General features: G+C 47.6%; 1 protein-coding gene and 1 long non-coding RNA gene across 2 annotated transcripts in view; one reads left to right on the plus strand and one right to left on the minus strand.

Annotated features, from left to right (window-relative positions):
* Positions 1 to 308: 308 nt before the first annotated feature.
* Positions 309 to 13,839, minus strand: LOC142496245 (uncharacterized). The gene is made up of 3 exons (XR_012801926.1): positions 13,792 to 13,839; positions 1,745 to 1,840; positions 309 to 681 (listed from the first exon to the last, which is right to left on the minus strand). It is a non-coding gene; the product is annotated as an uncharacterized LOC142496245 (long non-coding RNA).
* Positions 2,691 to 27,904, plus strand: part of PKP2 (plakophilin 2) — a 91,266-nt gene continuing 66,052 nt past the window's right edge. The window contains exons 1-2 of the mRNA XM_075602827.1: positions 2,691 to 3,127; positions 25,837 to 25,946. Coding sequence (XP_075458942.1) covers positions 2,908 to 3,127; positions 25,837 to 25,946 — 330 coding nt within the window. The 5' untranslated portion in view covers positions 2,691 to 2,907. The remainder of the gene's footprint in view (positions 3,128 to 25,836; positions 25,947 to 27,904) is intronic.

Here is a 27,904-nt window from a genome sequence, read left to right on the forward strand (position 1 = left end):
ACGCGTTGAGGTATTATTGTCACACAGTAGCGAATCCGACGTCATCACATCACTGCGTCTTTTGCTGTGACGTGTTTATGCTCTTGCTTCTCCTGGTCTTGCAGTCCGGGGACCCTGTGCACCAAGTCCTTCTACGGACCTACGCTATTCGGAACAAATTTTAACTAATTCAATTGTAAGTTTGTGATGCACGTTGTGTGTGTTTTATTACAACATCGCCTCTGGTGTGCTGTGTGTCTTTATATATATATATATATATATATATATATCACACACAACCACACACACACCTTGGGGTGTAAGGGGCCTGAGAGGGTGGTATAAAGGGGACCTGGGGCATGTGGGCTTACATGGGCACTTAGATGGGCCTGCTGGAGCAGCATGGGCAATACATGGCAGAGCCCTGCAGGCCCACAGAGCCAAAGGGAGGGACAGATGGGCAGTGCTGGGGGAAGGGGAGGGCCCTCCAGTCCTGCAGGCGAGGAGGGAACATGGGGATGACCCCAGAAAAGGGGAGGGTCCATCTTTCCTTCACACAGAGAGCTGTAGGGTTTCTGGCAGGAAGGCCGGGCCCCTTGCCTGGTCGAGCCCGGGACAGCAGTCCTGGGTGTTCCCCCTTGTCGGCGGCCCGACTCCAAGGTACACAAGCTTATCAGCACCCGAACTTGCTAGTTTACTCAACTGAGAAAAAAGGAGAGCAAAAATATTTAATATGATTTATTCACATATATACTCCATCATTGATTTGCTAATTACATAGTATCAGACATAGCTCCTTCCGCATCATGCCCCAAATAAAGTTCATCTCCTTGCTGTTATCAAAGAGGGAGAAAGGTTAGCTCATTGTATTGGGATTTATGCTACCGACTTACTGTAGTAAGGTATTTCAGATCATCTTATCCCATTTGTAATTTCTAAGAAAACAATACGGAAATATTGAAGACAGCATTGCAATCTTGTCCCAAGATAGTCTGTGCTGGAATCTAATAATCTAACAAAAATATTTACAAGATTGTATGTTTTACAGTCACATATTTGTATATTTAAGATGGATGATTGTCATGATCATTTATCCTGAGGGAGAATCAGTCTAGAATAAATATGTAACAAATGCTGATATACCACAAGTGGTGAAATTAAAAATGTGGAATAAAAGATATATGTGTTGTTGATAAGAGGATGAAGGGTTTGGGGGAATATACAGTATGGATCCAAAATATTATTTATAAAAATGTTTTACCAGGAAGTAATACATTGAGAGTTACCTCTCGTTTTCAAGTACTGTATGTCCTGGGCACAGAGTTATAACAATACATGGTTACATTAAAAGAACAGAGGTTATACAGTCATTTCACAGACATTTCATGGACAGATAGAGTTGGAAAATTGGGTGCAAGGGATAAAAAGTGCTGGTGAGTTTCACATTGAAATAGAGAAGCTTTAAAATCACTATAACATCAGCGAATGGCAGCAAATGGCTCACACCCTTTAGCTGCCCTTCAGCTGTGCCAAAGGCTGTCCGCCTTTGGGGTAACGCAGATGTACACTGAAGGGGTTCAGATTGAATGCAGCTGTGGATTTAAAGAGTCCTTTGTCTTCCTGGTAAGATATTAACCTTCTGTAATGTTAAGGTTAGATCGTTTTACTTTTAAACAAATTTAAGATACAAGATCTATGCTGTAGCAACATATTTATTTATTTATTTATAAAATGTTTTACCAGGAAGTAATACATGGAGAGTTACCTCTCGTTTTCAAGTTTGTCCTGGGCACAGAGTTAAGACATAGGTGTTCCCTTGGCTTCAATTCCTTTATATCAATAATTTGCATTTAGCCGCTAGCTACAGAAGAGAAAAAGGAAAGAGACGATGTTATTTAACCCCAGTGGGTATACATACAAATAATGCATTTAAATAAGCAAGAAAGAACTTCTACTCAGCACTGTGCAGAATGGGTCACTCGTGAGGGCATTTGGAGCCAAATTCTGTACTGTAAACATTATACATTTGAATGTTGCTAAAGTCTGGATTGTAACCAAATTCATGTACCATACATTTTGCAAATAAAAATAATAATACTAAAAATAAAAAAAAAGATAGTCTGTGTTAATTTAACCTGTTAATTGAATCTAAAAAGTTACCACCTATTATTGAAGTTCTTCATTATTTTTGTTCAATTGTAAATAACATAGCTACTGGTTAATAATAAAACAACAGCTCTGCCAAGGATAGAAATGCTTCAATCATCTGGCATTTAAACCCTGGGTAGTCCAATATCTTAGTCTGTTAGTTCTCTAGAACCCCAAGAGCAGGTAATAATTTAACAGTATTGAGCACCATAGTATACATTTGAATAGTAATAATCACATGGGACAGGGGGTGTGTGCTCTAAACAGTTAGTGTAAAACACAAGAAACATAAGTACATAGAAAGTTGTAAGAAGTAACCTGCAGCAAAAAAGCTGGCAAACCTCTCCCTTGTTATTCCTCGTCACACACACACCAGCACATTTGTGTCTGAAGAGCTGGACATGTGTAAATAGAGGGGGGGGGGGGGGGGGGTATGCATAAGCTCTTTCCTTTGCATTGCAAAATATTAAATAAAGGCAAGGTCCGCTCTGCACCATGGGACCTGCCACTCCCCTGCCTCCTCCCCACACCTAGCTTGTGTACTGTACACAGCCCGGAGTCTCCTCTCCCTCCTCCCCCTTTAGCAGAAGCTCCTGGGAGCTGTCTGTGGAATTCCAGGCTGGGGCTTACTTGGTGGGAGGTAGGCAGTGGCAGTGGAGGTTGGGAGGAGACAGAGCCCTGGACTGGAGCGGAGGGTTGCACTGTGCATGTGATATTCGCCATACTTGCTCCACAAAGAGAAGAGCAACAGGTACAAAGTTGCAAGACCCCCCCGGAGAGATGGCAGCACCCAGCTCCTCTGCAGAGCCAGGCTACATCAAGACAGTCCTGGGCCATGATCACTTCATGGACCTGGACAGCTCCAGCCTGGCTTTACCTTCCGAGGAGAGGCTGACAGTGAGTGCAGGTCCCAAGCACGATGTGGATAGAAGTCTCCGGATCCATCAGCAGGTCCAGCTCACCATGGCCAGGAAGAACAATAAGCATTACATGGCAAATGGTAAGAGACTCGCCCTTCTACCTTCACTGGGACATATGTTACTTTCTTATTGCAGGGGGGAAGGTACAACAGTAACTCTCTCTAATAACGCGGGGTAATATAGCAAGGGTCTGCTATGGAAATATAACATCACTCCAACAGGTGTATAAAGTGAGACATTGAAAGCTCACAATTACTATATATGTGTGTGACCAAAAGACAAGGGGTCGTAGCTGTATATATATAAATTATATATACAATTATTATTATTTACATAATAAAATAAAAACTAATATTTGGTGAGATTTTTGTAGCAACATCGGCGTAGAGAGAGAGAGAGAGAGAGAGAGAGAGAGAGAGAGAGAGAGAGAGAGAGAGAGAGAGAGAGAGAGAGAGAGAGAGAGAGAGAGAGAGAGAGAGAGAGAGAGAGAGAGAGAGAGAGAGAGAGAGAGAGAGAGAGAGAGAGAGAGAGAGAGAGAGAGAGAGAGGAGAGAGAGAGAGAGAGAGAGAGAGAGAGAGAGAGAGAGAGAGAGAGAGAGAGAGAGAGAGAGAGAGAGAGAGAGATATTATATATATATATAAAAAAAAAAAATTAAAAAAAATAAAGACACAAAGTATAAAGCATCAACACAATTACTGGCGGATGCCCAAAAACTGTCCTAAGTATATGATAGTGTCAAAAGGCAGTGGTGCTCAAGGATAGATTATGTATAGCACAACAAAAAAGTATCCTTATAATGAAGCACACGGGCTATATGTATATGCCCGTGTATATGCCCGTGTGCTTTCTTATAAGGATACTTTTTTGTTGTGATATATATATATACATATCCACACTCATGCTGCTACTAAAATCTCACCAAATATTTAATTATTTTATTGTGTAAATAAATTGTATTGGGTTCAAGGCAAAGCTCAGGGACATTGCTAAATCTAAACAAATGTTGGACGGAATACAGTGAGTTTTCAATGTTACTTATTAACTCTAAAAAACATAGGGTTTTTTGTGTGTGTGTGGGGGGGGGGGGGGGGTTTAGAGCTTGCTGGGAATCTGTGTGTTACTTATTAAATCTTCAATGTTAGATAAGTGTCCATCCCATTGCAGGGCAGGTGCACTGCCCACGGTGTATTGTACCCTTGCTGCTGTGTTTGTTGGGCATTGCTGGGCTCTCTGGTAGCAAATGGATGATTTGGCCCTTTCACAGAGAGGGGGGCATGTACTGTAACTCTTTGACGGAGCAAAGCACTGCAGCCTCCCTGGCAGAATAGGGTTGAGGTTATAATTTGTGCCTGCAAACATTATTGGGGTCCTTTATCCAGGTCCAAGCACGCAAATACTAAAGTGAAATTATTCATTATACTTTCTTCTTACTAAGCACATTACTTATATATTACTTATCCTTTAATGTCATTTTAAAGTAATACAAATATTCCGCCTTTTCCTTGACTCCTTGCACCTTATTAAAATACCCTCTGTTCCTGGGCTTATCAGTCATTGCCAGCACCTCCTTTTTTACCCAGCGGGTAAATAACATACTTCCCATGTTTCTCCCATCTTGCTTTGTTTGAAGTGAATGAAATGCTTACTTTGATGTCAGAAGTACTTCTTCCCATGGTCTGTTATTTGTATTATTTGTTATTTATATGATTGTCACGTGTATTACTGCTGTGAAGCGCTGTGTACATTAGTGGCGCAATATAAATAAAGACATACAATACAATACAATGCTGTTGCCCGCATTGTATGTAGCTTTGGAATTGAGAGTTGCTACACACACATAATAGGACAGTAGAGCAACTTACTGCAGCCAAGAGCATTTGAAAATATTACAACTGGTTGGATTTGAATTAACTATGATGGTGCGCAATCCTTCTTGCGTCGCTATGATGTGTGTGTTGCTGTCATTCAGTGGCACTCAGGTGAGCTACACTGGTGTACATTGTATCGGCCAGGGTCTTCCAATGGTTGTATATACACAGTGCTACCATAAAAACATTTTTTTATTATATAACATTTTGGGTTGGGGGGGGGGGGGGGAATTGGTAATTGTTGATTTGAAATAAATCAGAAGAATTAGCTTTGGATTCCAATGAGTTAGGGATCTGGATACAGGTTTCCTGTATGATGACCGCCCTTCTAACCGTCAGTACCTAACACACAGGTGTGCTCACCAAAAACACAAGGTTGTGGTAACAAGAGACTTTTTCAATAAAGTACTTTGTAAATACAGGAGGCGGGATACAGGAGGGCAATGCGGCGGGTTCCGTTCTAAGGCCTGGGACCCGCTACGCCCGGTGGCGCGGGCGGCTGCACGGGCTTTCCCCACCAGCAGGGGAATCCTCCCGAGCCGGTCCCGGTCCCCCCTGGCTGCACAGCTTACTACACGCTGTGGCGCGTCAGCCGCTAGCGGATACAAGAGCATTGTGATCCCTAGCGTTGACGCGTCACGTGGTGTGGCTGTAAGCAAATGGGGAGGGGAGGCTTCGGGAGGAGGAGAGGCTTCGAGGGAGCGGGGAGGAGTGTGGAGTGAAAGCAGCGTGAGTGCCTGTCTGTGTGTGTGTCTGAGTGCGTGAGTGTCTCCCTCTGTCTGTGTGTGTGTGTGTGTGTATGAGTGCCTGTCTGTGTGTGTGTATGTGTGTGCCTGAGTGCGTGAGTGCCTGCGTGTGTGTGTGTGTGTGTGTGTGTGTGTGTGTGTGTGTGTGTGTGTGTATGAGTGCCTGCGTGTGTGTGTGCCTGTCTGTGTGTATGTGCCTGTGCCTGTCTGTGTGTATGTGTGTGTGTGTTGCTTTACTTACCTTCAATCAGCAGCCCGAGCCGTGGAGGGGGGGTGGGGGGAGAGTAGCGGGTCCCTCGACCGAGATCGCCGAGAAGTGGGGCCTTGCTTTAGCTTAATCCTTTCTTGCAAAGCATTGGCCTGCAGAGAGGGACTTAACCCTTCTACGCATGCGCAACCTCAGCAACCCCCCCCCCCCGTTCTGCGCATACGTGACCTCAGACCGGCCCGTTCTGCGCATGCACAACCTCGGACTGCGCATGCGCAGACATGGCGGCCCCCTTCTCTGTACAGCCGTATCGGTGGATCGCCGAAAAGCGGGGCCTTGCTGTAGCTTAATCGTTTTTTGCAAAGCATTGGCCTGCAGAGAGGGACTTATCCCAGAGGCAGATTTTAGGCTTACTGTAAGCAATTTTAGACGGGTTTAACCACACTATCTAGCACAGTGATTTTCAACCGGGGTTCCGCAGCCGCCACAAATACGTTCGCAAATTGCACGACAACTAGGCAAACGTAGAAAGCTGTAGTCATCTCCTCGGGTTTCAGCCCATTCCATTACTAAGAGAAACTTCCAAACATGTTAACGGGGATTTACTGGAAAGTGCTTATTGATGCATAAACATGTTGGCCCATCCATGCTGTTTATGGCCAAGCTGAGCTAGTACAAACAGCTCCAATGGTTAGCGGACAAGATGCAAACAGTGACACACACTGTGAGTGCTCATTTGCATGTCATTCCCCAGAATCCCTGGCTGCAGTGGAAGTATTGTATGCTAAGAGATAATGGGGAAAAGCATATCAGCATATCTCAAGGAGGCTGAAGGAGCGGCTCTGTGAGTAAAGAAACGGGAACCGGCTTCAAATCCCGATGTCAGATCCTTGTGACCTTGAGCAAGTCTTTGCCTCCCTGTGCCTCAGGCACCAAAACATTGATTGTAAGCTCACCTGGGCAGTGACTGTGTGTGTTACATGCCTGCAGAGTAAATTCACGTGTGAAGAAAAAAATTCACGTCTGCAGAATAAGTGCACGTGTGCAGAATAAATGCACGTGTGCAGAATAAATGCACGTGTGCAGAATAAATGCACGTGGGCAGAATAAATGCACGTGGGCAGAATAAATGCACGTGGGCAGAATAAATGCACGTGGGCAGAATAAATGCACGTGTCTGCAGAATAAATGCACGTGTCTGCAGAATAAATACACGTGTGCAGAATAAATGCATGTGTGCAGAATAAATGCATGTGTGCAGAATAAATGCATGTGTGCAGAATAAATGCCCGTGTGCAGAATAAATTCACATGTCCTCAGAATAAATGCACGTGTGCAGAATAAATGCACGTGTGCAGAACGAGAAATGAGTCGATCCTGTCCATTTCCCCCGTTCTGTAACGTGGTTCAGTGAAGAAGTAGCTGAAGTATGAAGCAGTTGGATGTTTCTGGGTGCAGCTCGATGCATTACAACCCCTCCAGCTGTCAGTAACGTAAGAAAATTCCTACGTTCACACGCTCATTTAAAGCAGCCATCCTGCGTTCCTTTTGTAATATTTTTTGATATTTATGGTTGTAGCATGAAGCAGGGGGTCTCTGGTACTGAACCGCGGTAATTTCAGCTCCGGAGGGGGGGGGGGCCTGCTGTCCTGAAATGCTTCCCTCCGTAGGAGGTGCTGGTAGCGGCTGGGCTATGTGGGGCTATTGAAATGGCGAATTTTGTGTTAGGGGGCCCGTCCTCCACACCTCGAAACGCTCTCTCCCAGCACTTGTTTGAGCACCTGGCACAGCGTTCCAGCATTTCCAAAGGCCCCCACCCCCCCCCTTCGGTGTGTGGCCTTACCCAGCGGCGATGGCAGCAGAGGGAGACCACCAATGTGGTCTTAAGATGGAAGTTAGGCCCCACCGAACAACGATCCCAACTTCCGCATTCACCACTTGGGGGGGTGGGCCCCCACTGTCACTGATGGGGACTCTCACTATCACCAGGAGTGGGGACTCCCACTGTCACCAAGGAAGGGGGGGGGCTCCCACTGTCACAGAGGAAGGGGGGGGTCCCACTGTCACCGAGGAAGGGGGGGCTCCCACTGTCACAGAGGAAGGGCGGGGGGCTCCCACTGTCACCGAGGAAGGGGGGGGGCTCCCACTGTCACAGAGGAAGGGGGGGGCTCCCACTGCCACAGAGGAAGGGGGGGCACACACTGTCACAGAGAAGGGGGGGGGGCTCCCACTGTCACAGAGGAACGGGGGGGGGCTCCCACTGTCATAGAGGAAGGGGGGGCTTTCACTGTCACCGAGGAAGGGGGGGGTTCCCACTGTCACCGAGGAAGAGGGGGCTCCCACTGTCACCGAGGAAGGGGGGGTTCCCACTGTCACCGAGGAGGGGGGTTCCCACTGTCACAGAGGAAGGGGGAGGGCTCCCACTGTCACCGAGGAAGGGGGGGGGGGCTCCCACTGTCACAGAGGAAGGGGGGGGGGCTCCCACTGTCACAGAGGAAGGGGGGGGGCTCCCACTGTCACCGAGGAGGGAGGGCTCCCACTGTCACCGGGGAGAGGGGGCTCCCACTGTCACTGGGGAGGGGGGGGCTCCCACTGTCACCGGGGAGGGGGGGGGCTCCCACTGTCACCGGGAAGGGGGGGATCCCACTGTCACTGGGGGCGGGGGGGATCCCATTGTCACTGGCAGGACTCCCACTTTCACCGAGGAAGGGGGGGGCTCCCACTGTCACAGAGGAAGGAGGGGGGCTCCCACTGTCACAGAGGAAGGGGGGGGCTCCCTCTGTCAACGAGGAAGGGGGGGGGCTCCCACTGTCACCGAGGAAGTGGGGGGGGGGCTCCCACTGTCAGAGGAAGGGGGGGGGGTCTCCCACTGTCACAGAGGAAGGGGGGGGGCTCTCCCACTGTCACCGAGGAAGGGGGGGCTCCCACTGTCACCGAGGAAGTGGGGGGGGGGCTCCCACTGTCATAGAGGAAGGGGGGGGGCTCCCACTGTCACAAAGGAAGGGGGGGCTCCCACTGTCACAGAGGAAGGGGGGGGCTCCCACTGTCACCGAGGAAGGATGGGGCTCACACTGTCACAGAGGAAGGGGGGGGGGGCTCCCACTGTCACAGAGGAAGGGGGGGGGCTCTCACTGTCACAGAGGAAGGGTGGGGGCCTCACTGTCACAGAGGAAGGGGGAGGGCTCCCACTGTCACCGAGGAAGGGGGGGGTTCCCACTGTCACCGAGGAAGGGGGGGGCTCTCACTGTCATAGAGGAAGGGGGGGGCTCCCACTGTCATAGAGGAAGGGGGGGGCTCCCACTGTCACAGAGGAAGGCGGGGGGGCTCCCACTGTCAGAGGAAGGGGGGGGCTCCCACTGTCACAGAGGAAGGAGGGGGCTCCCACTGTCACAGAGGAAGGGGGGGCTCCCACTGTCACAGAGGAAGGGGGGGGGCTCCCACTGTCACAGAGGAAGGGGGGGCTCCCACTGTCACAGAGGAAGGGGGGGCTCTCACTGTCACAGAGGAAGGGGGGGGCTCCCACTGTCACAGAGGAAGGGGGGGCTCCCACTGTCACAGAGGAAGGGGGGGCTCCCACTGTCACAGAGGAAGGGGGGGGCTCCCACTGTCACAGAGGAAGGGGGGGGGGCTCCCACTGTCATAGAGGAAGGGGGGGGGACTCCCACTTTCACAGAGGAAGGGGGGGGCTCCCACTGTCACAGAGGAAGGGGGGGGCTCTCACTGTCACAGAGGAAGGGGGGGCTCTCACTGTCACAGAGGAAGGGGGGGGCTCCCACTGTCACAGAGGAAGGGGGGGGCTCCCACTGTCACAGAGGAAGGGGGGCTCCCACTGTCACAGAGGAAGGGGGGGGCTCCCACTGTCACAGAGGAAGGGGGGGGCTCTCACTGTCACAGAGGAAGGGGGGGGCTCCCACTGTCACAGAGGAAGGGGGGGGCTCTCACTGTCACAGAGGAAGGGGGGGGCTCCCACTGTCACCGAGGAAGGGGGGGGGCTCCCACTGTCACAGAGGAAGGGGGGGGCTCCCACTGTCACCGAGGAAGGGGGGGGCTCCCACTGTCACAGAGGAAGGGGGGGGGGGCTCCCACTGTCACAGAGGAAGGGGGGGGGGCTCTCACTGTCACTGAGGAAGGGGGGGGGGCTCCCACTGTCACAGAGGAAGGGGGGAGGGCTCCCACTGTCACAGAGGAAGGGGGGGGCTCCCACTGTCACAGAGAAAGGGGGGGCTCTCACTGTCACAGAGGAAGGGGGGGGCTCCCACTGTCACAGAGGAAGGGGGGGGGGGCTCCCACTGTCACAGAGGAAGAAGGGGGCTCCCACTGTCACCGAGGAGGGGGGGGGCTCCCACTCAAAGTCTCCAGACTTCAAACCCAGTGACAGGTGACTGTACCAGATCTGTCAATTACATTTAGTTTCTTGGATTAATCCTGTGCTGGGTTTATTTCTTTTCGCACCAGTTGTTTCCACATCTCATAGACTTTGGGACCTTTTTCCATGTAATTATTATTATTATTATTATTATTATTATTATTATGTAGAAACTGAGTTCGGAAACACTCTGCATTTCTCACCTGTACAGTTTTTTCAATAAAAGTATCCTGGCTGCAAAACTATAAAACAAAGTATATCGTCTTCATAAACGTGCTGCTTTTGCCAACAACAAGGAGACTTTATCAGGTAAAATCCTTATTTCTAAGATAAATGGCACATCAAGTGCATACAATGTCACACACCGAGATAACCTTCCGTTGTTGTGTCCATGTAGTTGACACGAAGATCTAATAGCATGAAAAAAAACTAATATATTGTGGCATTTTTGGTAACTCCACCCCAAGTTGTTTTGATTTAAATCGTTTGAGCGGCGTTTCTGGAATGTAACATTGTGCCTTGCGTCACAATAAGCCTGAAGTTTGAATGTAAACACCTTGGCTTTATTATCACGCCCTTAATATGGAAGTCCAATCAGAGACAGAGGCACCTGCGACCCTATAACAGCAGCTATTCCCCACAAAGCAGGAAAGTCACTGGTAAAACGAACACCGTTGAGCTTTCATTTAACTGGGTCCTTTCAGATCCGCCCAGTTTACTGGCTGATTCGTAAGGGATTGGGAAGCGCATGCGTTTTATAGCTTAATCCAGCATTGTGCGGAGAGCAGGAGGCGGAGGCGGGGAGCATTAATATTGAGACAGGGATCAGGCTTTAATGCTGACATGTAGCGTGTATTCACGGCAGGGTCCGCCTTCTAACCTGTCGGTTCCCCAAAATGAAACATGAGCTTAAAAGAATCATGCAGCTACTATTACTGCGATAATTATTATTATTTTTTAAATTCATTCGTCCGTATGTCTGAGCCATGTGAAAGTGGCTTTTAGGGACGACAGACGTCGGTGGTATAATCGCCCATTAGTTATTTAATTACCCTTTTTATTGCATCAAAGGTACAAAATATATTTGCAACATTATTTTAATGTTTTACGCACGAGAGGTTTCTCGGACACGGCTAAAGGGCAGTCCAATTCAGCGGGCAAAAACGCGGGCTTTATTCATTTCTGCGTGAAATTGGCGGCTTTAGAAAGGTTCGATCTCCCGTGAAGAAACATTTGCAGTTATTTGCTTTGGTTGTAAAAACGAATCATTATCTGTTTTCTTTGTATCCGCTTAATTCAAATGTTATCTAGTAACTAAAGGGAAGGACGCTAAATCAGGAGTGGCCAACGCCAGTCCCCAAGAGCTACCAACAGGTCAGGATTTCAGGATATCCCTGCTTCAGCACAATCAAAGACTGAGCCACTGATTGAGCCACCTGTGCTGAAGCAGGGATATCCTGAAAACCTGACCTGTTGGTAGCTCTTGAGGACTGGCGTTGGCCGCCCCTGCCTTAGGCGTGTAATATAGTGTGCGCGCGTCAATTATAATTGGTTGTGTTACCCAGACGTTTGTATACAAGGGACATGCGCGCGTGCGGCAGACCAGGGAAATTACAATCAAATTGTGTTTTAGCAACCAATCACAGTGCGGCCTAACGCTGTGACGTTAGAGTCACGCCCCCTAACTGCGCACGTCACCACTTGCACATAACAACTAAACGCGCACGCCATGTGGGCGCACGTCCGCGCGTGCACCAGCGCCTACTATATCACAAGCCTTAGATTAACAATCTGTCTGCATGTCGTTATTATGTAAAAACTGGAAAAACTCCCCGAAGCGTTTGGTTGTTCGTGGGACATTTAAAATTGAAGCAAATATTAAAAAATGCTTCTCTGATGTAGTTAGGACATTGTCAGTCACCTACGTCTAACCCAGGGGTTCCCAAGCTCTTTAACATTGTGCACCCCTGCTAGAAAATATTTGTTCTGCAAATGCATCTTTAGTCTTATTGCTCACTCCACCATTGCTTACAAAACTCTATAGTGTTCTCAGCAACGCCTCCTCAGCTTGTGGGGGCAACGCCCCAAACTGCAACTCAGTGTGCAGACAGCATGGGGGGTAGTAGCACTCACTGCGGGGGCTTCCAAAGTCACACCCCATAATGCCTTACTGCTGTGGATGCAAAGCATTGTGGGGAGCGACTTTGGAAGCCCTTGTTGTAATTAAGGTGCAGTTTGGGGCATTATTAAGTGGGCAGTCCCCACACGGGCTCAGGAACCCGCTATACTGACTAGGATCCGTCGTTACAGATTTTTTGGGGAGACCCCTCAGGAACCCCTGGGGGCTCCCCAAACTCCTGTTGGGAATCACTGATCTGCCCTATTGAACATGCCATTTCCATTACTTTGGTCCTGCGTCTGTAAAGCCTGAAAGAAGCGAGTGCTAGTAACGCGGCAAAGAAAGGGACATACCTATTTGTTACTGAATCAAGTAATTGCACCGGCATACTGCTACTGCTCCATTCTTCCATCGGCCAAATATATAACGGGGAAGAACAATAGGCAGCACAATTACACAATACCCAGTGGGGAAAAAATGCATTCACTTTTCACCGAAAACTCAAAAGTAAAATGTTTACTTTTTCGGGTGATTTAACTTGCCTGAAGCATCCAATGCCGCCGATAACTTTACCTGCCTGGCACAATTATGGCAGAGCATTTATTTTCCCAACAGGGCCAGACTTGGCTCGTTATTTTTGATTTGTTTGGCGCCGACATATTCCACCGCGAAGTACAATGTGAGGGGAAAGGACAAGATCAAAACGTAAAACATACTGAATGAATAGGTAATGAGGTCCCTGCTCTGGGAATCTCAGGCCGCGATTATAGTGGGGGCTACGGCGTGTGCGCGCGACGTGGACAACAGACCTCTTCTCTATGAGGCCGCCCATAGTGCACGCGACCGTGCGAGCGATGCAGAGCGATCACGTGGCAGATTTTTTAAAAGACAAATGATTTTGTCTTTTCAATCGAGCCGGCCGCGTCACGTGAGCGGTTCAGCCAATGAAGGCAAACTAGCCTTGTGACGTGTCCGCCACGCCTCCGACACACCTCCCCATCGCCTCAGAACCTCTGTGCAGGGATCGCTCAAGCGATAGTAGCGGGACAACACCACGCACTCAGTTGCGCACGCGTGCACGCCTACTATCATCTCAGCCTTGCAATCCAAAAGAAATGGGGGAGCAATGACACAAGAGTGGGTGGGCGGTATAAGGCCACTCAGCATGGTATTAACCGTGGGCTTGTGATTGAAATTGCAGAGTAGGCCTCGGAGATTGACATACTGTGTAGTTACTAATGTGCAATAGTTTAACAAAGGGGTCAGAAACATGAGTTCAGTGTTACATACAATACACACCTCAGTGCCTCTACATAGAATTATTTTCAGACACAATTAATCCTTGCCCCCAACCGTATTCAGTCTAATTGTGTTGGTGTTTGAGATAAAGGGCGTTGGAACCCATAATGTTGTCCATCATCAATCCCTCCTGTTTACCTGAAGTGGTGGGTGGTCCGTCGCAGGATTGCCCCGAATCTTAGCACCTAGAGATTAAAGGGCAAAGGAAATGTTCAGTTCTGTAGTCACAGCCCCTCCAGAAAGTGCAATATAGGAATGACAGAAAATGGATGAGACAAGAGAATGGCAGAGCCGCTTCCTACTTACTCATTCACTTTTCAACAATTGCAGCAGGGGCTCTCAACCCCAGTCCTCAAGGGTCACCAACAGGCCAGGTATTGGGATATCCCTGCTTCAGCACAGGTGGCTCAATCAGTGGCTCAGTCTTCGACTGAGCCACTGATTGAGCCACCTGTGCTGAAGCTGGGATATCCTTAAAACCTGATCTGTTGTGGGGGTCTTGAGGATTGGAACCCCTACATTACAGTATGTTTTGAACGTACCAGGACGTCAGAACTTTGGTCCGGATTTGGTATAAAACAGTGGTGAGCCCGTTCCAGTGGCGCGCCCTTTCAACACATATGGCGTGTAAAAGGACCGTGAAACAGGTACTTGCTTCATTAAAGACTTACCTCATCCATGTGATTTGCTATGCTGGCCCAATAAAATATGTCACAGCTTGCAAGCAATCCAGCATTAATTAGCTAATTATGCCTTCAGCTGTCAGACTCGTGCTTACGTATCCTGCTGCGCCATCTGTTTGTCTGAGATGAGTCGTTATAGTGCTGACAGGGACTCTTATCAAAACCCTACGTGAAGAAATATGATTTCCTATATTAAATGGCGTGTTCCGTTTTTGATACAATGGTCATTGTGCATTTGTATCAAAATCACTTCCTCTTCTGCTAGTTGTGCCTGATATCACTGGAACAGTGTAGTATGGAGGAGTACATTATTACAAGGTACCCTTATCAGAACCCTATAGAAGCATCTCATTGTCCCTCTGCCAATTGCTACATAAGTTCAGGAGTGTATGTAAATGCCTTCCTGTAACGCAGAAAGATGATCCTGAATATGTAAACTGGTGCTGGTTAAGTAGCAGCAGGGGAATATTTCCAAGAGGTCCCACAATGATGCACTCAAGAACCTCAACAGAATACAAGTTAAATATTGCTTTTAATCTGGTCATTAAAATAAAAGGCAAACACTATTAAGAAGAGAACTTAATTTAATTAAAAACTACCAGAGCTGCGACTGCATGTCTGACACAGTAGACTCTGTGTGAGGGCAATGCCGGATATCACCGTGTGTGTGTGTGTGTGTGTGTGTGTGTGTGTGTGTGTGTGTGTGTGTGTGTGTGTGTGTGTGTGTGTGTGTGTGTGTGTGTGTGTGTGTGTGTGTGTGTGTGTGTGTGTGTGTGTGTTTGTGTGTGTGTGTGTGTGTGTCAGGTAATAACAAAGAGATAACCAGTTAGATGGACACAGCTTCACTGTTTCTGGCTACACCAAGCGATCACGTACCTGTAGCTAGGATCTGGAAGACTAGTGGCACTTAGGCGCTGTCAGTCGTCCAGTACTCAAAGGGTTAAATATGCATAGCTTGGTCCTGACACTCGGTGGGGGGCATCATTTTAATTGTATAATCATATCGATGGTATCAAACTGACAAGAAAATCTGAGCTGCAAGGAAAAAAATATAATAGAAGCTATGGATATATTTTTGGAATTACATAAATAAATTACAATGTAAACAACGTTATCTCAAACTCCTGAAAAAAAATCAAAAACAGCCCAGTTTTAGAAAAAAAAAAATCACCAAAAATAGAATAGGTGGGATTGAAAATTATGAACCAGATTCTTCAAATAGTATCTCTGTGCTCCAATAATCAATATCCCTCATGCACCTGGAAGGGAAGGGCTCTTACTTCTGCCAAAGCGGGGATCTGATGGGATATGCCCAGGACAAGCGTGAAAACGAGAGGTAACTCTCAATGTATTACTTCCTGGTAAAACATTTTATAAATAAATATACGCGTCATGTTGAATTTACAGAATAACACATTGTTGCGCATCCTCTGTTCCTTCTTGTTGTAGGTTAGCTCAGGGGGGCGCAAACTTTTTTCCCTGCGCCCCCCTGACGGCTGTCCCCTCGCTCCCGCGCCTTACCCAACCCCAACTTAACCGCGCTCCGGCGTAATGACGTCACGTTGCCATAGCAACGTGACGTCACATGACCTCGCAGCGTCATTTTGACGCCGCGTTGCCATGGCGCCGCAGGGAGGAAGCCGCCGGAGCCACGGTAAGTTAGGTTTACAGAGGCCCTGCAGCTAATTTAAGTGCCTTCGGGAAGCGCGTGGGGCCTCTGTAAACCCCGCGCCCCCCGTCGGCAGTGTCGCGCCCCCCCTGGGGGTCGCGCCCCACAGTTTGCGCACCGCTGGGTTAGCTGATCGATAATAGATAGATGTAGGTATATAAATATATATAATTATATTTTTTACTTGGTGAGTGGTAGAACCTATGTGTTTGTGTTTTCCTGTATGTACTTCTCTCCTGCCCCTCGGCACGCGTGAATGTTGCCTAGCGATGGAGTTACACACTGACATCACGTTGTGGCATGCCCCGTTCCTCAACTGTATTCGGGTTCAGTATCACGCGGGCGCTGACCTCTCTGTTTTGATTTCTGGGATGTGTGTCACTGAATTGCATGGCGTTGGGGGTATGTGTGTCTTACATAAGCAGGACTGGTTTTTATGTTGTATACTATCTGATCCCCCTGTGTACTGCTTTTATTTTTCCATGCTTTATATGTTTCTCTTCTGCTTATGGGAACTGAGATAGCGATGGGACAGGACAATTTCCCTGTGAAGTAACAGGGGCATGATGTGGGTCTGTTAGTGTCGCAATTTACAGAGATTAAGGGCGTGATTGGGTTCTGCAATTAGGGTTTTGGCTTCGGTGTTGGGGGAGAAGTCCATTTGGGTTTCTGCACTATAAGAGAGCGGCTTGCAACACAGTAACCATTAGAGATACAGTACAGTAGATAAAGGGTCATTGTGACCTGGAACGTCACTTGTTACATCGTTTCCTTCTGCCGGAATAAATGCGAGATACTTTTGAACATGCCAGTGCTGTGAACTGTTTTGTTCTCTATTGTACTACTTCGGAGGATGGCACTTCCCAGTCTGACGCCCACCTAGGTGCCTCTTCTAGCAACTATTCTTTTTGGGCATTCCTGTGGGTTTTTTACAGCATGCAGTAAAGGGTTTTCATCCAATGTCCCTGTGTTTTTTTTACTAAAGCTTTTCCATTTGTTTTTTTTTGTTTTTTTTTAATCTTTAATAAATACAGATATAAAATTATTTTCGAAACTCCAGGTTAAATCTGGTCGTCCCTTCCCTCGAACATACAGACCAGGCGGGCTTCATGCCGGGCAGACAAGGCAGCTGATAACGCCAGGCGCATAATCGATCTCGTAGCAACCAAGAATCAAATCCCTTCAATGCTACTCGGGCTGGACGCTGAGAAAATGTTTGACCGAGTGGATTGGTCATACAGTATATGCAAAACACCATGAGAGCTTTTGGATATGGGGGATATCTCCTCATTATAATGGCCCCACAGCTAAGGCCCGTAATATAGTGGGTGCGCTTGCTGCGCCATGTGCGCGCGCGGCACTTATAGTTGGCTCTGGTTAGCCAGCCGTCCTATACTAGGGCCGCACGCGCACATGGCAGTGAGACCCTTCTAGGGCAGTGAGACCCTTCTAGGGCTACTGAGAGTCTTACCCGTTCTATATCCGTGTGCCAGAGAACCAATTGACCTGCTTGCGCAGCTTCATAATAGGACATGAAGCACGGCAATGCCAGGCCTCCTGATCCCGTTGGGAATGTGAGAAAGTTGCTTTTGAGTTTAGTTATTGTAGCCCAAGGATTTCTTTAGTGTGTCCTGGGATGGGCAGTGTCTGTGATAAATAGAGCAATCTTGGGAGGAGATTCATTGTAACTGATTGGATTTTTTCAATCCTTGAAATCTTGTAGTCGTAGCATGCCTGGATATTATCTTTAAGAGTTGAGTAATTTAGGGTAGTTGGTCTGAAACTGTGTTATAGCAGGGGTGCGCAAAGTGGGGTGCGCGTCCTGATATTTTCTGGGGGGGCCGCGGCGTTTACAGAGGTCCTGCGTTCTGCCCCAAGGCATTTAAATTAAATGCCGGGGGGGACCGCGCAAGGCCTCTATAACTACCTTACCTTGGCTTCCAGCGACACATCGTCATGGTAACCCGGCATCAAACAATGCCACGGGGTCACGTTATCATGGCAACATGACATCACATGACCCCACATGACCATGCAGCATCATTTGACGCCGGCACTGAGCGGGGGAGGGTGCACGGGGCAGCAGAGCAGGCAGGGGGGCGCCGGGGGAAAAGATTGCGCACTCCTGTGGTTATGATCTTTGGTAAGATATTTAGAGAGTTGAGCTAGGGGTTGCCATTGGAATTTGAAATTTTGTGTTATTCGTTTGATCACTTCCGTTTCCAGATTGATATTAAGGGCCTTGGATTTGCTATGATTTATTTGAAACCCTGATAATTTATAGAAGTCTGAGAGAGTTTCCTAATTAGATTTGGTAGGGAGGTTAGTGGTTTAGTGATAGTGAGGATGACATTGTCTGCGACTAGAGCAAGCTTATGCTGTTGGTCCCCTATCTTTATTCCTTGGATGTACAAATTATTCCTGACGTGGGCCGCCAGCAGCACCATGCATAATGCAAATATAAGTGGGGAGAGGGGGCATCCCTTTTTTCCCTAAAGTGTGTGTCTGTGTGTGTATATCTGTTTAAAAAAAAAATATATATATATATGTATATATATAGCATTTTGTTTTTTACAAAAACGGAAAAATTCTACATACTGTATCTTGGTAAAGTAAAAATGATTCCTTTATTTATCCATCTGGATTATCCAATGAGCAAAAATTAGCAAATTAATTGTGAAAATTATATAAATATATTCTTACCCTGTAATGAACTAGATTCTAGTTTCAGACACCAGTTGCTGGCCTGCAAGTCCTGCCACGCTTCCAGTCTCAGACACCAGTGGCTGGCCTGCAAGTCCTGCCACGCTTCCAGTCTCAGACACCAGTGGCTGGCCTGCAAGTCCTGCCACGCTTCCAGTCTCAGACACCTGTGGCTGGCCTGCAAGTCCTGCCACGCTTCCAGTTTCAGACACCAGTGGCTGGCCTGCAAGTCCTGCCACGCTTCCAGTCTCAGACACCTGTGGCTGGCTTGCAAGTCCTGCCACGCTTCCAGTTTCAGACACCAGTGGCTGGCCTGCAAGTCCTGCCACGCTTCCAGTCTCAGACACCAGTGGCTGGCCTGCAAGTCCTGCCACGCTTCCAGTCTCAGACACCAGTGGCTGGCCTGCAAGTCCTGCCACGCTTCCAGTCTCAGCCACCAGTGGCTGGCCTGCAAGTCCTGCCACGCTTCCAGTCTCAGACACCAGTGGCTGGCCTGCATGTCCTGCCACGCTTCCAGTCTCAGACACCAGTGGCTGGCCTGCAAGTACTGCCACGCTTCCAGTTTCAGACACTAGTGGCTGGCCTGCAAGTCCTGCCACGCTTTCAGTCTCAGACACCAGTGGCTGGCCTGCAAGGCCTGCCACGCTTCTTTTTTCAGACACCTGTGGCTGGCCTGTATGTCCTGCCACGCTTCCAGTCTCCGACACCAGTGGCTGGCCTGCATGTCCTGCCACGCTTCCAGTCTCAGACACCAGTGGCTGGCCTGCATGTCCTGCCACGCTTCCAGTTTCAGACACCAGCGGTCCTGCCTGCAAGTCCTGCCACGCTTCCAGTCTCAGACACCAGCGGTCCTGCCTGCAAGTCCTGCCACGCTTCCAGTCTCAGACACCAGTGGCTGGCCTGCAAGTCCTGCCACGCTTCCAGTCTCAGACACCAGTGGCTGGCCTGCAAGTCCTGCCACGCTTCCAGTCTCAGACACCAGTGGCTGGCCTGCAAGTCCTGCCACGCTTCCAGTCTCAGACACCAGTGGCTGGCCTGCAAGTCCTGCCACGCTTCCAGTCTCAGACACCAGTGGCTGGCCTGCAAGTCCTGCCACGCTTCCAGTCTCAGACACCAGTGGTTGGCCTGCAAGTCCTGCCACGCTTCCAGTCTCAGACATCAGTGGCTGGCCTGCAAGTCCTGCCACGCTTCCAGTCTCAGACACCAGTGGCTGGCCTGCAAGTCCTGCCACGCTTCCAGTCTCAGACATCAGTGGCTGGCCTGCAAGTCCTGCCACGCTTCCAGTCTCAGACACCAGTGGCTGGCCTGCAAGTCCTGCCATTCCCAGCTTATTTAGTCACTGGAAATGAAACGCATCTCCATGCTGACATATTTGGCGCACGTTCAGAAAAGGAAGAACGATTGGAGCCTGAAAGGGCAGTTGCCACGGAAACGACATCGTCATGCTGTTAGACGGTTATATGACTTTAGAGAGGCAATTGAAGCCGTTTTGCTTTCCTTCATTTTTTTCTCAATATTTAAGTATAGGATTGAAACATCCAGTCTCCGGAGTGGAACCCCATTAATTTCAGCTCTGGGGACCCCCTGCTTTCTGGAGGTACTTTCCTCCATAGTGGTTGCCAATAGCTACTCTAGGGTTCACTATATGGCCACTTTTCAAAGCTCGCGAGCCAATAGGAAGCCATGACATCATCCGATGCGGCTTCCTATTGGCCCATGTGACGGGGGGGCTTTAAAAGGCAGGAGATACCAGCACCCCCCTTTGGAGGAGGTCTGAATCTCTGGAAGCAGGGTGGAGGTGACATTAATGGGGTTCAGCTCCGGAGGCCCCCTGCTTCAAACCTGGATTAAAAAATGGAAGGGAAAAGCCCCAGCTTGGGCTGCTCCTTTAAAAGGTTCTGTGTGATCCACGGGTCAGATTGTCCAGGACTTGTGTAAGATTTTGTCCAATTTTGAATATGATTCTGTTAACAGAGTGGTCAGCAATGTGCCGTTTCTTTCTCTCTTACACGTTGTCCTTCACTTATTTAACACTAGCTAATGTGCCCGGCTTCGCACAGGTTGCAGTATTCTGGAGTCATTTTTTCCATTGCAGACTTGAAACTGTGAGTCAATCAATAATTGCACCCCCTCTTTAACCTGATCAACAGTGAGGCTGCACCCCAAACCCCAGTCACTGAGACTCCCACCCTCTTCACTGACATTTTTCCACAGTGACTTTTCCCCCTCTGTGACACACTCACACTCCATCACTGACCTTCCTTCCTCTCCTACACGCCCACCTCTCACACTCCCCCCTCTCATCCTGCCCTTGACCTCCTGTATTTCTCTCCCCCCCCGTCTCTCACTCCTCCCTCACTCTTACTCTCCCCTCTCTCTCTTACTCCGACCTCCCTGTCTTACATCTCCACCTCTCCCCCTCTCTCTTTTACACATCTCCCCCCTTCCTCTCCTACAACCACACCTCCCCCTTCCTCTCCTACAACCACACCTCCCCCTTCCTCTACTACACCCCCACTTCTCCCCCCTCCCTCTCTTACAACCCCACCCCTGTGACCTAGGCTCACCCGCTAAGGAATGTCTGCAAAGTCGCCAATTAGATACCTCTCTGCAAAGCAAAAGCCAATCAGCGGCCTCGTGCCTATAAACCGACCAATCAGCGGCTTTGCGGTGTGGGAACAACCAATCAGAGGTGGAGCAGTTAAAAACAGGAGGGGAAAAAATCCCCAAATAAGCAATAACCCGCCAGTGCAAACACCCCTAGGGTCCCCTTATTATGTATGCAAAGTCTCAGGTGTGTAGGTTTCATGGTCTTGGAGCTGTGCCTCTGACAGACAGACACACAGGCTAGTTTATTATTATAGACTTTCACTTTTCTCTAGCTGTGGTGTTTCTGCAAGGAAAAGGTGCAGTAACCCTGAGAAAATAAAGCTTAATGTATATCTAAACAATAAATAATGAAGCCTAAATTAAAGAAATGTTAGAAAAGGCATTTATCCAGCCCCAGGGAGTATTCCAGTCTTTCCTAAAAATCATTATAGGGAGTTTATTGTTGGTACCTACAAACAGCAAAATTAGTACATTAGGCAAGAATCCCTTGCAGAAAAAGTTTACCTAGGGTGGAAAAAGCTGCCAGGGAAAGCCATGCAGGTGAGCTGCGAGAGAAGGTCATGCAGGTGAGCTGCGAGAGAAGGCCATGCAAGTGAACTGCGAGGGAAGGCCATGCAGGTGAGCTGGGAGGGAAAGCCATGCATGTGAGCTGCCAGGGAAGTCAGTGCAGGTGAGCTGCCAGGGAAGGTCATGCAGGTGAGCTGCGAGGAAAGGCTGTGCAGGTGAGCTACCAGGGAAGGTTGTGCAGGTGAGATGCCAGAGAAAGCCATGCAGGTGAGCTGCGAGGGAAGGACATGCAGGTGAGCTACCAGGGAAGGTTGTGCAGGTGAGCTGCCAAGGAGGGACGTGCAGGTGAGCTGCGAGGGAAGTCAGTGCAGGTGAGCTGCGAGGAAAGGCTGTGCAGGTGAGATGCCAGAGAAAGCCATGCAGGTGAGCTGCGAGGGAAGGACATGCAGGTGAGCTGCCAGGGAAAGCCATGCAGGTGAGCTGACAGAGTCAGCGCCGTATATTGCACACAAGAGCAATACGTCTCATGCCCCTTTGGCAGTGACATGTTAGTGAGACTCCTATGTGTTTCAAATTGTACATTTTATTGATAACGTACAGATATGTGTGTGTGTGTGTGTGTGTGTATGTATGTATGTATGTATGTATATCTTTATAGAGCACCATCTTTGTACATAACGATTCACAGAAGTAATACACGTGACATAATAATATAACTCATTATGGGAATTAGCTCTTGAGACATAAAAGTAACATTAGGAAAAAGATATGGGCCCCCAGATGTTTCAACCTTCCCAGGAATGGCTTAGAGTATCACAGTTTCCATAGGATTCAGTGGTTACGTTGCCACAGAACACTACAGTATGCCCGGGCAAGAACAGTTAAGATGGGTCCATATGTAGTCTGGCGTGAGTGGCCATGTTGGCAATGCCAAGTAAACAGATTCTTTCTATAGAAAGTAAATGCAGAACTTGAGAAGTCTCCAGGTGAATGACTAACGTGGTCCCAGGTTCTCTAGTCCTGGTTATAACAATGTAAACAATGGTTAAAGGTGAATGAATAGGCATCGTGCTCAACTGCAGTCCTCAAGGGCCACCAACAGATTTTCTGGATATCCTTGCTTCAGCACACGTGGCACGCGTGGATTAGTCTTCGAAGTTGGGATATCCTTAAAACCTGACCTGTTGGTGGCCCTTGAGGACTGGAGTTAAGCAGCACTGCGATAGGGCACCGCCCGGTGCCGGGTGACACCTTACAAGCCCATTTACTTGAATAGTCCAGAAGTCCTGACTGAGCCTCTGATTGGGCCACCTGTGCAGAAGCTGGATATCCTGAAAACCTGACGAGTCGGGGCTGGGCTGAGGACTGGAGTTGCGAACCTCTGATGTAAGCCCATCATTTCTTTTCCATCCATCACCATTAGGTGTATGTGGGTTTTATGTCTCTGAATTTGTGTGTTTGTACAGTAGTTTGTTTCTAGGATCACGGGAACACCAGCACACATCCTGTATAGTGATTTCTGTGTATCTTTCATTTATCAGCAGTTTCACTCTGCAAACTTTGCCAGGATTTACACTGTCAGCATATTATTGGGTGCTGCTTTTTTTTTTTTAAACTACAGATGTAGTGGCTGGTATTGTATTGTAAACACAGAAAATCCCATAATACAAACATTGGTGCATATTTCTCTGATTCCTGGGGAGCTGCATTGTCTCTGTTTTGCAAAAACACACACGCCACTCTTGGCCATGTTACTAAGTGGGCTAATCCCAAAGGGACCTCACTGCCCACTCATTTGAATAAATTGTAAGTTCCCTTACGGCTTAGCACAGGGGTGGGCAACTCCAGTCCTTAAGGGCCAGTCGAAAACTGAGCCACCTGTGATGAAACACAGATATCCTGAAAACCTGACCTGTTGGTGGCCCTTGAGGATTAGTTGCTCATCCCTGGCTTAGCACCACATAGCAAATCTGGGCCTTTGTGGGCGATTCAACGCTCCTGTATAAATTACAGGAATTAAGAACTTTCAGGTAAAGGTATCACTAATTGCAAAAGAGTCTATTTTCTTGATTGTTTGGTTTTTGAATCCTGACTAACATGCTCCGTCCTGCGCATCGCAAGACGCTGAGTCACCATCTGAAGACACCTAGAGCACTTTAGTCATCAGATCTGGGAGATCGGTGCTTTCCAAGACACCAGGAACTGATTCACTGCCTCAGAACAACTGCACGAGGACAAGCAACACTCAGAAACAAGCTCAAAGTTCCGCTTTGGAGGTCAAAGGATCGTGCTATTCATTAAACGTGTTAGGGCGCGTCCATACTTAATGCGGCAGCGGACGCGGTGCAAACAAATGGCCTTGCCTCTATGAGGCAGGCCATAGGGCCATCGTAAATGTAAAACTTATAAGGGTAGATGTATCATTCAGTAACAAATGGGTGTTTTGGTGGAATTGCTCCATGTTTTGCGGTTTGTCGCAGTGTAAGACACTTGTTCGTGAAGTTTCTTGTGCGTTGCGCAGATTAGCGGTGCGCAAACTGGGTGGCGCTATATTTTCGGGGGGGGGGGCGTGGCAGTTATTTAAATTAAATTCCGGGGGATAGCGCGAGGCCTCTATAATACACTTACCTTCCCTTCCAGTGATGCGTCGTCCTGGTAGCCTGGCGTCAAATGACGACACGGGGTCACTTGACGTCTTTTGAAGCCGGGGTCGAGCAGGGGGGGCGCAAGGCACCGAGTAGAGCAGCCAGGAGTACGCACCCCTGGCGCAGATTGTTGTGCAGAAAGACCTTTAGCCAGAAAGGCAAGGGGGGGGGAAATAGAGCAAGAGAGTCACAGAACTGGATACATGCCATTCTAATGCCTATGTTGGGTAAATCCTCCAATTGACACTCCCCAAATCGCAAACTGGGGCACACGGTGCAAAACTGGAGCAACGTGCTTTGATACCTTGATGCAAGGTGTAAACGTTTGCTTGAATACATCCCACACACAGAGTTACAATATACTGGAAGGGCACTCAGCCAGGTAACACCTTCTCTTCCATTTCATGTTTTTCTCTATGTTGAATAATGTATCCAATGTAAGCCCACAAAAAAACTCGTTTCAAAATGTAGAAATGCACAATAGTTAACATCAGGGCGTGCAATATACTGTGCCTTATACACTGCACTGCTAATTAGGGTCTTGTAACTAATTAGGGAACAATACTGCAATGGTTCCAAAGTTGCAGTCTTCAGACACTTGAGGAAGGTCCCCTTAGGATAGAAACATTTTTTATGCATATTGCACATTTTGTTTATTAATGGTACCCTTATTGTTTGATACATTAGCTATACATTTTAACATTGTGTCACTTAGCCTGTAGGGTTAATATTAGCTATAACTATTGTGTGACCTCACAGTTCTTTCTACAAAGCAGCGATGTAAGGCACATGTGACTGTTCAGCGTTAAAGCTGCAGTTCAGTCTTTTTTTTAAATTTTTTATTTTATTTATTTTTTTACTTCAATAGTTTCATGTGGGCAATCTCTAATTACCTAAAGAACTGTATAGCTGCAGGTCAATTCGTTCTCCATGTATTGATAGGCGAAAATTGGTGACATAATTAGTGAAGGGATCTGTTTTTCTTCTGCTTCTGTCTCTCAGTGGAAGCTCATGAATATTCATGAGCACTCCTGCACTGACATGTGCTAGAGGGAGGGCAGGGCTGACAAAGGGGTGTGCCAGGGCTTGTGGCAGGACATGAAGGGGCAGTGCCTTAGCAAATGGCTGTTAAAATAGAATACAAGAAAATTGGTCTTTCAAAGTTGTTTTTTTAAAAACAGAAAATGCTAAAAGTATTTTTTCTTACTACAGAACTGATTTATTAAAAAAAACACACATGCAGGATATTGACTGAACTGCAGCTTTAAGTGTTCTATACCTCACTTATTGGGTAGGGGGCGTTTATTCAATATAAAGTGGACCTGGAAATAAAGGCTATATTTCACTGAACGCTTCTTTTTCACAGGAAGCCTGCTTCGTGCAACCAGCGTTCCAGATCAAGTGCACCATCACCAGATAAGTGTTGAGCAAAGAGGTCTCTCTTCCACACCTTCAAAATACCACGAAAGCACCAAGGTAAGTGTGAAGATACATTGGCATGGGACAGCCTAGCACTGAGGCCCTGGTCTGCTTTCAGTTGTTGAACCTGGACTCATAAATATGTCCACAGTGAAACGCGACCAAACAAATGTAACGGAAAAGTAATCAATATTTTTCATCAAAACACTTTTCTTAATGTACCCGTGCAGAAATGGCTTTGGATTTAGAACACAATCGCAGTGGGATATGTTCCATTTCAAAATGCAGTATCGGGTGCCTTTGGTGTAGGCGTCTCCCCTAAATGTTGCACTTCTCCCTGCTAATAGTCTTGAAAATGCCCCCATGATCCCAGTAGTCGTTCGCTGTATGGTCAGGTTATTCTCCTTAACTATTGGTGGAAAGGCCTTTGTAATGTAATTACAGTACATATTTGCAGAGAGGAATACCCTTTTCCGTATCTGTGAAAAAGTCACTTCTAGAAGACTACAATAGACCATGTAAGCAAACATACCTCAAGGAATTAGCAACTCAATTCCATCTAGTGATACTGCAACGCAGTGACCCTGAACTAAGCCAGCACATTCCAAGCAGTTGGATTTCAATTGGTACTCTTGTTGTGTGTCTGAAAGGGAGGTAACTCGGCTCTGGGAGCATTATTCTTGTCAGTCAGACATGGTTGCCTAGCCTTAAAGCTGTTTCCATAACAGGAACAGTGGCCCATGACAACCGGAACTGCTTTTTCGGGTGATCCACTATTTGACCACAAATCCTTATTCTATTGAGTGGTTTACTTTGCATTCTTGGCTGAGCTCAGACGGTTTAACAAGTAAAACCCATGTTACGCTTAATCCTTCATAGGCTCACTTGATAAGTGAGTGTGTGATGATATGGAAACGGGTGACGAACCTAGTCTAGTCTCAGACTGTTTCCCAGGAGGAAGTATTGTATTGTATCTCTTTATTTATATAGCGCCATTAATGTACATAGCACTTCACAGTAGTAATACACATGGTAAGTTAGAGTAATATAATGGTGCGCAGTCATACTATTGAAACGAAGGGGAATAACTGATTGCAGGGTAATGATTCTCCCATTGCGCTGACTATTCAGATGCTTTATCTCGGGGGGGGGGCAACTCCAGTCCTCAAGGGCCACCATCAAGTCAGGTTCTAAGGATATCCCTGCTTCGACTGAGCCACTGATTGAGCCACCTGTGCTGAAGCAGGGATATCCATAAAACGTGACCTGGTGGTGGCCCGTGAGGACTGGGTTTGGCGACCCCTGCTTTATCTGATTCTGCAAATATTGTACGTGTATATTGTGCAGAATAGCACTGGAATCGGGGTGACACTGTGTTAATGAAAATGGGGGTTCAATCAAAAAACACTAACTCGCCTTGTTTGGGGTTATGTTACTCTTTTTTTTATTTAAATCAGCAGTCTGCGCTCTTTGCCATTTTTTTTTTAAAGATCTCTTCTCGTCTTTTCCAGCTGTTTTTATTTTAAAAGCTGATGCTTCATTCAGGAGATACCTGTATAAGAAGCTTTTGAAATGTTGGTTTCTGGGAGACTGAAATAAAGCTTGTCACAGAGCGTATTGCACGCTAACGGTTACGATGGTAACCCCAGAAGCTAGAGATTAAGAAAATATATATTTTTTAACACTAGAATTATTTAAAAAAAATTATTTTAAAGAGCAGGACATGTCCAAGGGGCAAGATACTAGCATTGTATGAGTTAAACTCTATATAGGCTTCCTGGGGGCAGGGTTCCTGCTTTAAGCTTTTAGAAAAGTCAACAATTGAATAACACATTACTTAACTTGTAAGTTTAGTTATAAAAAAAGATACATAAGAAGAATTCCTTAGAAAAGACAAACCTGTCCCACTATTTTCTCCTCTGAAAAAAAAGGTGAAAGCTTCGGGAGTGGCTCAGTGAGTAAAGACACTGACTGGCACTGAGTTTGCAGCAGGGGTTCAATTCCCGGTGTCGGCT

Source organism: Ascaphus truei, chromosome 5 (assembly GCF_040206685.1).
Source record: "Ascaphus truei isolate aAscTru1 chromosome 5, aAscTru1.hap1, whole genome shotgun sequence".
Lineage (NCBI taxonomy): Eukaryota > Metazoa > Chordata > Amphibia > Anura > Ascaphidae > Ascaphus > Ascaphus truei.